Here is a 10,125-nt window from a genome sequence, read left to right on the forward strand (position 1 = left end):
TATACAAAGAAGGAAAAAGAGCAATCAAGGATGGAAGTAAAGGAAAAGATAAAAAGCTTTTTTTCTATAAATAAACCTTTGACTTTTTATGTTAATAGAAAAGGATAAGTTTCAATTTTTAGGATAAATTTTTTATTATTTTTGAAATTCGAAAACCAAATCGGTTATCGGTTAACCGATTTTTCAATTTGAGCAAACTGAAAATCAAATCAAATTTTTGATTTTCTTAATATTTTGACTCGATAACTGAACCGATTTTATGGGTATCCTATTTTTCAGTTTGAATACCAGTTTGATTACTTTTTCGATTCGGTTATTGGAAAATTTTAAACACCCCTACTAATGGGTGGTATTTCTTTATTGGTTTGACCGTTTACAATTGTTTTAGGTCAAATGATTCATCTCTGCCCAAACTTGGACAAAACAACAATTTCTTATCTTTTAATAATCCAAGAGTTAACATATTAAAATTTTTAAATTGAAAACCTAGATTATATTTCTGTCACACTGATGAAATTTTGAGTTATTACTTACCAAAAATAAATTTGAAAACTTTATTTGCTCATTTGTTATCAATCTCTGTAATTAAAAATTCTGAGATGAAAAGGTTGAAAGGTCATTTTACACAAACCTAAAAAACAATAATTAAAAAGATGTTTTAAAATTTTAAAATATTTTGTTTTTCTCCTTCTCTATGCTTTGAATATCATTTCTTTGTCTTTTTAATCTTTTTTCTTCCTCACTAGTCCATTCAAATTTTCAAAACATTCTCAATGAAAGATTTGTGAGATGCTATCTAAGAATTGTATATTGAAAAATTGTTGAAAAGGTTTAGTATAAAGAATTCAAAAAGAAGACTTTTGCCTTTCAATCATGGTATTAATTTTTCTAAAGACATGAGTCCAAAAACCAATGAAGATTGACAATGAATGCGTAATGTGGCTTATGCTTTGGTTGTAGATGAACTAATGTATGTAATGCTATGTACAAGACCTAATATATCCTATAATATAAATTTTATGAGCAAATATCAAGTTAATTCAAGAGAGAAGTATTAGTCAATTGTAAAATTGATCCTTAAATACTTGAGAAGAACCAATATCTAATTCTAAGTTATGAATGTTTAAAGTTAAAAATTTAGGGATACTTGAATTCTAATTTTTAGTCGGACATTGATGATAAAAAGTTTATATCAAGATTTATTTTCATATATAATAGACGTATAGTTAGTTGGAAGAGTTCCAAACAGTCAACCATAATTGATGACTTCATTACAGAGGTTGAATATATAGATATTTTAAAAGTAGCAAAAGAGGTTTTATGGATATATAAGTTTGTATCCAAACATAGCTTATCTAATAACTATATTCTGTGACAGTATTAGTGCTATTACACAAGTAAAGGAACCAAGGTGCATATGAAGTCTAAACATATTCTACAAACGTATCACATTTTGAGAGAATTAGTTAGAACTAAAAGATATTGATACAGAAGACACCGTCAATAGAGAATGTTACTAACCCACTAACTAAGGCATTTTGATTCCCATTGAATAGCTTTGGCTTTGGAATTTTCATAAAACAATTCCCCTCAACTTGGCCATCTACAGTGCGAATTGCTTTGCACAATACTATCATTTCCAAATCTATGTCATAGTGCTCATTTCGCAGGTTATCCAATTGAATGTCTGATATAAAAAATTTTAGCCTCTAGGTTTGATATCTACCCTAAGATATCAAAAGAATAATCCATTTTAGACATTTGAAGAAACCCTTAAAAGAGTTTCAAGTTTAGAAATCTGCTCACTCAAAACAAAAGTCCTACTTGCCATTTTTTACCAACTTATTGTGTTCTTCTCTTTGCTTTAAATATGCTTTGATACCAATTCTTCAACCTACTCTTATGCTCTGATACCAATTTTCACAGGGATAACTTTTCCCAAGAAAAGTTAAGCAAAATACACACCATGTGAAACAAATTGGCTCTTTAGTAAGTTTAGAAACAACATTCTCTTCTTGAACCAAACCAGATCTCCATCAAGTAAATATAACAAATAACATTTAAGGAACAATTTACAAACTTTATTTCATTAAAAAAAAATACTAATATAAATTACAACACCGAATCATCATAGACACACTTTTTAGTTTTAGCATTTTGTATCGTACCCTCACTAGTTTAACAATACAACAAGTCCAACCTTGATTCACAATGACTTAGATATACAGTAACATTTCTACTAATGCCTAAAATACACTCACACTATCTAATATGCACTCACACACATTGGCAAACATACTTGCCCTATCTACCACCCTTTATATATATAAAGTTGATAGTTGCACATTGGGCAGTTCACATTGTGCAAGTTCAAACATTCAAATAAGACTTAACTATTATCTCAATAACTCCCATATCACAATTTCTCGTTCGACCACTTATTAGCCTCGTAACCACTGTTCACACTCAGTGCTTATCGCATATAAACCAAATTGCTCATATTCGTGGTCCAACAGACTCCACAATGTTTTTAGCTCACTCTTCAACTAACCTCATTCCTTACTTCTAACCTTTCCTGACTTTTCCAACATGGCCAAGTAGTCCCACTTGTGCGTTGCACTTGTTTTTTCTTGTTCACTTATCGTATATTAACATGCCTACATGTCGAGTCCTTTACTCATGTCATGTTGTTGATTTCACTCATCATTTGAGCTCTCTAGCTCGCCTTACCCTTTTCAAGGCTTGTTGCAATAATTTGGTGTTTGTCTTTTTCTCTTGTGCTCTTTCCTTAAACTTGTGTGTCACCCCTACACCCATTTGTTTTGTCTCAGGTTGTTGCTCTTGTGCACTTACTTTGTGCTCATACTTTTGCCTTATGTCTACACACCCTCATATGTGTGTGTCTTTTTGCCTTTATTCGTATGCCTTTTGCACACTTGCTTAGTGACATCCCACATAGGTTTGTTTGGCTTTGCTTACTACCCAACATATAAAATAACATCCTAAGCAGCTTTCTCCACTCCTTGGATCCTCGATTGCCTCAACTCGCAACATTTCTCTATATACTATTTAGGATAATATAAGGTAGACACTATTTTTATATCTCAGCTTTGATAAGATATTGATTCATGAAAAAATCTAATACACAACAAATATTCCATTATAAGGTTAAAAATAGTCTACCATCGATTCTTTATCATTTGAGTGACCATAATTTCTTATTAGGGTTCATTCATGGCTCATGAATAAAGGACTGATTAATTATAGAGTAATCATAAATTTATTCACAGTCAATATGATAGAAAACCTATGAGTAACACACAATAAAGGGTTGATTAATATAATTAAAAGGTTTTGAATATATTACACATAGAGTGAATCACACACAGTTATGGAGATTTTGAGCTCTATTTAAGAGTGACTCAGATCCAATCATATCATAATGGATTGTATACTCATTGTTGGAGCTAAGTACAAGAAACTAAAGTTTAAAGAAATGTAATAATCTAAAGTTGAAGGGCTAGAATGAAATAATAAAGTTTGATCTACGGTTGACTATGGTTAAGTGTTAAATATAAATTTAACACTTTTCCACCATTCTAATGAGCTAGTTGTCCCACCATATGTTTGATATGAGAGATTTTTGTCCCATCTTCACAAAATTTCATACACATGTTCATGATCTTGCAATCACATGCGTCTTTTAAAGCTTTGTCACTATTTTGACTTTATCACTACCTCCATGTGGACAAGCAGATGTTTTACTGTATTGTAGAGAGTTATGAAAGCATGTTTTGCAATGACAAAGACAATGGAGCCTCTAATGAAAGTATATTTGCTAAACCTTATATTTATATGTGTTTTGGTTTGAATTCTTGGTCCTAGAGTATTATGGAATCTCAAAATTGTCATCTGTTGTGATTTTTGTACTTGGGCATTTTGTTCCTACAATAAATAGAATTTTTTATCAACCTTTGTTTATACTTTTGCAACAAGAATTGAGTTATTGCTAAAGTAATTGTTTCTCATAATTTGTTTATTTTTAACATTATATGCACTACATAGAATCATAATTAGGATTAACACCATCTACTATAAGGGTAATCAATTCATCTTCATAATCAACTAACCACCAACAACTAATGCATCATATTGATCTTTCATTCATCTAAAATATTCATGAATTGAGAGAGTCTTTCTTTCAAGAGTGTAGATTATTTCTTAAATGAATCAATCTAACTTTAGATTCAACAACAAAATAATTTTGCAATGTAGTCCAAATCTCATTAGTACTAGAGTATTTTTGAAATTGAATTAAACATGCTCTCGTTATTTGAAGCTAACAACCATCTCATAAACAATTGATCATATTTCTTTCAACTAGTATATTGAGAATTAGGTTGTTTAACCAAATTCATGCTAGAATTATCTTTGACATTTATAAAATGGTGAGGGACATAGATCAAAACCTATTAAATTCACCTTAAGCTCATGTGTACTTATTGAGAACAAAACTTGTGCTCTCCAATAGTAATAATTGTCTTTTATCAACTTAGGGTCATCTCTTGTAGACTAGTGTTTGGAAAAACTACTAATTGTGATTATATTTGAAAGGGAAAGGGTTTAGAGTCCTATTCTTCTATAGTATGCTTTGATAGTTAATTGGTGCATGAAGATTATCCATCGATATGTAAGTCAAAGATTCTAATACCATAAATGGAAAAATCATAGTTCAGAAAGACAAACCTATATAATAATACTTTTTCTTATTAACTTCAAACAAAAATTACAATTGTTTATATGCAAACTTAAATCTTGTTAGTTTGCAATAGTTGTCATATACATCACACATCATTAATTTGATTTCCTCTTGAGGAACCACAAACACCTATTAATCACTGTTAGATCTACTAATCTTCATCTTCAATTGTAGCGAGAAAAAATAGTCTTATTGTATTATTTGATAACATTAAGTAGAAACATGTGGTAGATGAAAAGGAATAAAACAATATAATTTCCAACATGGCACTGTTTTCTTCTTCCAATGAAAACATACCATTTCGACCCAATGCGCCATTTTTTTAAAATAACACAAAACTACAATTTCCTTTATTTATTTTTTTTTTCTATGTTTTTCACATTATTAGAATTAGATAATGAGGGAACAAACAAAAATTTTAAATTAAAAGGTGAGAAATCATCATTCATCAAAGTTTGGGAAGGAAATGGTCATTCAACCTTGTTTCATGGTTCATTCAATCACACTCAATTTTTTTTTTTTTTACAATGATCAAATGGTAAAAATTGACTCAATAAACGAATCAAAAACAATAACTTCTTTTAATATTGTAACGTCATAGAAACGTAAAAATTATAAAAAAGAAAAAAATTTGACTATAATAGAATTTTTCAACGCGTTATGCTTATCAGCTCAATAGCCAGTCATGCCACTAGGTCATGCTCAAAATTTTCACAATGATCTAAATAATTTGTCTCTTCAACATTGTATTGCATTGCAATGCAATACTTATGAGAATTTGACTACAATATTATAAATTTAACATATCGCGATTCTTTATCAAACTGATCATTCATTTCTATTATTAAATTATGGCTGAAATTTCCATTAAATAATAAGGCTTGAACCATTAACAAAACAACCCCTTCTGTAACCATCCACGTATAGTGAAGTGCTATCAAATATACAAGATCATGTAATACACATATATCTCTTTTTCTTTTTCTTTTTTTTTTGGTCATTTATATAAATCTAATTGTGTGGTGTAAGAGTCGCCACTGTCGACTCTATATAGAAAGCATTCAGGCAAGTACGTGAAGGGTAATTTTAGAAGCAATCAGGGTGGGTAAAAAAAATTGTATTTATTTATAATAAATATTAATGGCCAGGCAGCTTTAATTTTGTAACCTTTACGTGTAGAATTGGAAGACGTAAAAATTCACGAATTTAGGGTTAGGGTTTGGTCCTGTAGGGGCAAATACAAACCATAGCTATAACAAAAATAAATTAATAAAAAAAGTGATAAAAAATAAATAAATTATATTAAATAAAAAATCATAAAGTTATATATATATATATATTCATAACATATAGTTTCTTTTTAGTTTTGATGGTTGCAGCGAACTTTAGAGATGTTGTTGAACTGATCCATCCATCAAAAACTAATAAAATCAGAAACTTTTCTTTGCTTCTGCTACCTTCTTTTCTCCCAAACAGTACCAGGAAAAGTATTGAAATATTTTATTTATGGTAAAAAGTAGTGAGAAAATATGAGCTGTGTAAGATTCTCTGAGCTTCTTTTTATTGATCTATATATAAATAATTTTTAACAGCCTTACTGACTTAATCAAAAGCTTAATTAATTGAGTTTAAATTGTAATTAGCACTGAATTAGCAATAATTGGGTACACACACATTAAACATAAGACAAAAATATAATAATTTTTAATATATGAAAAATATTTATATAATGGTTGTGGTATGGCTGTTATCTTTTCTTTATACCATCCAACAACCATCTTCCCTAATTTGTTCGCTTGCCTACCTCACTATTCCCACAAAATCATCCAAATTAATTTGAATTAAATTAATATTTATTTTTCTTGTTGTCACACTAATCTTAAGGGTAATTTCTCGATCACTTGAGCCTTGAGGTTTGATCAAGTAATAAAATCCCTTCTGAGATTTTATAAATGACAAAAAATTCCTCTTGAAGTTCTTCTGTATGATTAGCTAATGAATATTTACCTAATTATCTCTCTACCCTTTATTTGCTAAATTTTAATCCCATCAAAAAAGCTTAAGCTAGTATTTGAGACTTCAATATTATATTAGTGTAACCTCATATGCAATTATTATTATTATTATTTTTTTTTGGGTTTTATTAAGCTGCAGTGTAGGAATTTGATCCTTAGAATTCTCTCATTCCACCTAAAAGCTTAGAGTAGTAGGTGAGAGCTTACCATAATATTAGTCGAAATGTCCAATAATTTATCACCACAAACTTCAAAATAAGGGGATTTCTGTTATTATTATAACTATAAACAGAAATTATAATTTAATTATAGGTTAGGGGGATAATTGTAATCAAACCTAATCTTATTTAACTCATATTATATGACCCCACCCTAATCTAAACCATAACAGAAGCAGAAGCTGAGAGGCAGAACCAATCCTCTCTTTTTGCCTTCATAATTAAACAAAAATGACTCTATTTTCTCTTTTTATTATCATCTATTTTTTACGTTTTATACTGAAATTGATTTTAAAACCCTAATAATATAATAAAGAGAGTGAAAGAAAAAGAGAGAGGTGAGAGATATTTTCTTCTTCATCATCATCATTCTCAGTATCAGCATCATCATCCTCCGTGGGGTGTTTATTATTCTCTCCTCTTAATTAAACTCTTTCCCTTCTGTTTCAGTTGAAAGGCAAGAGCTTTCTGTCTTGTTATTTGCAGATCAGAAGGCTTTAAAGACATGGGTACTTTCTGATCCTCGGCTCTCTCTTCCTCATCATTCTACCAGAAGATCTCTCTCTCTTCCTTTTTTTTTCTTAGCTTTTTATATATATAGATATATAGATATAAATATATTGCTCTCTTCTCAAACGAGTGTGTGTGAATAACAAATAGAAGCAGAAGCAAAAGCTGAAAAATTATTTTCTTTGGTTATGGATTCTGGAAATAGTGGAAGTATGCAATCATCAAGTGGGGGAGATGAAGAGTATGATTCACGCGCCGAAACCATTTCAGCTTTTTTGAGCCCACCGCCACAACCGCCACCACATCAGCAACCGCAGCAACAACCCCATCATCATGCTTCTATGTTTGACCCTTTGTCAAACTACTTTGACACTTCTGCAAGATCATCCAACCCCAATTCTCTGCTTAATCTCGATATGGTTTGGCCCAAAACCTTAAGATCTGAACCTGATCTCGGCGGCGCCTTCATGGCTGCCTCCTCCTCTTCTTCCTCCACTCAACAACTCTTCACCAACCAGACCTTTCTTCCACAGGCTAGAGCCATCACTTTTTCCCCTCTTCATCATAACCTTCCTCATCATCACCTAACGGAGAGTGTTTCAGGTTTGAATATTGACAAAACCAACCCCATCATCACCACCAACACCAACAGCTGCGGTGGGGGCGGGAACAACAGTTTGGTGAGGAACCCAAAAAAGAGATCAAGAGCTTCTCGGCGTGCACCCACTACTGTTTTGACGACGGATACCTCAAATTTCCGGGCCATGGTTCAGGAATTTACAGGGATCCCGGCGCCACCTTTCACCTCCTCGCCTTTTCCAAGAACCAGACTTGATCTATTTGGCACCTCTACTTCTTCTCTGAGATCATCTTCATCTCATTTAGACTCCTCTCCGCCTTATCTTTTAAGGCCATTTGCTCAGAAATTTCACACTTTACCCCCTTTTATTTCTCCTCCTCCTTCTTCAACTTCTTCTTCTTCTTCTCCCTCCATGATTGACGCCATAGCTGCTGCTTCTACTTCCACTAACCTCACTTCTCCAACTCCTAGCAATAACAATAACAATAATAACAACACTAATATTAACTACCAAAACCTACTTAACATGAACAACTCCACCATGCAAAACCCAATTCTCAATTTGCAATCTCTGCTTCAACCCCAAACAAAATTCCCACTTTCAAATTCCCCCATTCTTGCAAATAAGCCTCAAGGGTCGTCGTCTTCTTTGGACAACATGACTCATCATCATCCCTCAAACGAAGATTCCCATCTCAAGATTGGTGTTTTAGAGGAGCTTGGTTTGAGCGGCCATGGACATCTCAATACAAACCTCAATAGTGGCAGCATCCAAAACATTGTGTCTTCTTCAACTCCGACGTTTGAGAACGATCAAGCGGCGGCGAATGAAAGTGATCACCAACGGCTGTTGAGGTCACCATTCAGTGGGGGCAACAACTACAATAACAACTGTCAGCAGCAAATTTCAAATGGAAAAGTCAATACTTTCTCAGCTCCTTCTTCGGATTTCCACCGTGAGAAAGTCCAAGAAAATGTCGGCACAACAAGAACCGAAGGTATGGTGGAATCATGGATATGTTCTTCAGATTAATTAGTAAATGAAAACTGATATAGAAAAAAATATATTATTATGATTATTCATGAAAAAAGATGGAATCTTTATGTTCTCTCCATCATAACCATGACTTGGAAACATAAATTAGAGAACACTTGAATTAATTATTATGTAAATAATAGTTCGTTTCTCTTATTTTCTTGTTTATTTTATTTATTGTTAAGTTCTTATTTATATACAAATAGTGGATATGTGTTGTCTCAATTGATGCGTGCGTTCGAAGTTTGACAATTTGAAAGCTTTTTGTTTCTTTCGTTTCTCGTACATTCCATTTAGTGAAATTAATCTTATATTAAATTACATGAAACTCGTCTGACATAAAGGAAAGAAAAAACATATATATATATATATGTGTGTGTGTGTGTGTGTGTGATTCTTATAATAAAGTATGTATAATTTTGGTTAATTAATGTATATATTTTATTTAATTATTTACGGGTAATATAAACACTTTTATAAAATCTAGGAGTGATTGGTGGCGTGATTAGTGGAAAACTTAGCCGCCGCAAATATTGTTTTTGTAAGATTTCATAAATCTCTTCATATTTTGTGCGTTTATAATTTGATTATTATTGTGTTTGTTACATAGATTAGATTATAAGTTGAATTTGCACTCAATTTTTTAAAAAGAAAAACACTTATATGATAAATAAAATAAAGTGGTATTAACGATGCTAACAACTCCTATAATTTAACATTAAGATAATTAATATTTTGGTTTCTTCAACATGCAATGAACATGACAATGGAAGAGGGGCTTATTAGATTACGATGAGATTGTACCGATCATATAAAGCTTTTATTATGCACTAATCATGGAAATTAAGATTAGAGGCAATTGATTAATGAAGGAAGACTTAGTACTAGTAGTTACCTAATTCTTAAACAGTGTGGGGGCGATTGAGCTTGAAAAAGTTGTTAAGATAATGAAGGAATGAAGTTGAAAGGAAGAATGCATTTTTCTTTGAAGTATGGTCTAAGTTATA

At 31.5% G+C, this 10,125-nt stretch overlaps 1 protein-coding gene across 1 annotated transcript; it reads left to right on the top strand.

Moving 5' to 3' along the window:
- The first annotated feature begins 7,176 nt into the window (after positions 1 to 7,176).
- On the top strand, positions 7,177 to 9,274 carry LOC123214327 (AAC-rich mRNA clone AAC11 protein-like). The gene has a single exon (XM_044634079.1). It carries the CDS (start codon positions 7,691 to 7,693, stop codon positions 9,113 to 9,115), a length of 1,425 nt encoding a protein of 474 aa, XP_044490014.1. The 5' UTR covers positions 7,177 to 7,690; the 3' UTR covers positions 9,116 to 9,274.
- Positions 9,275 to 10,125: the final 851 nt, after the last annotated feature.

This window comes from Mangifera indica, chromosome 1, assembly GCF_011075055.1.
Source record: "Mangifera indica cultivar Alphonso chromosome 1, CATAS_Mindica_2.1, whole genome shotgun sequence".
Lineage (NCBI taxonomy): Eukaryota > Viridiplantae > Streptophyta > Magnoliopsida > Sapindales > Anacardiaceae > Mangifera > Mangifera indica.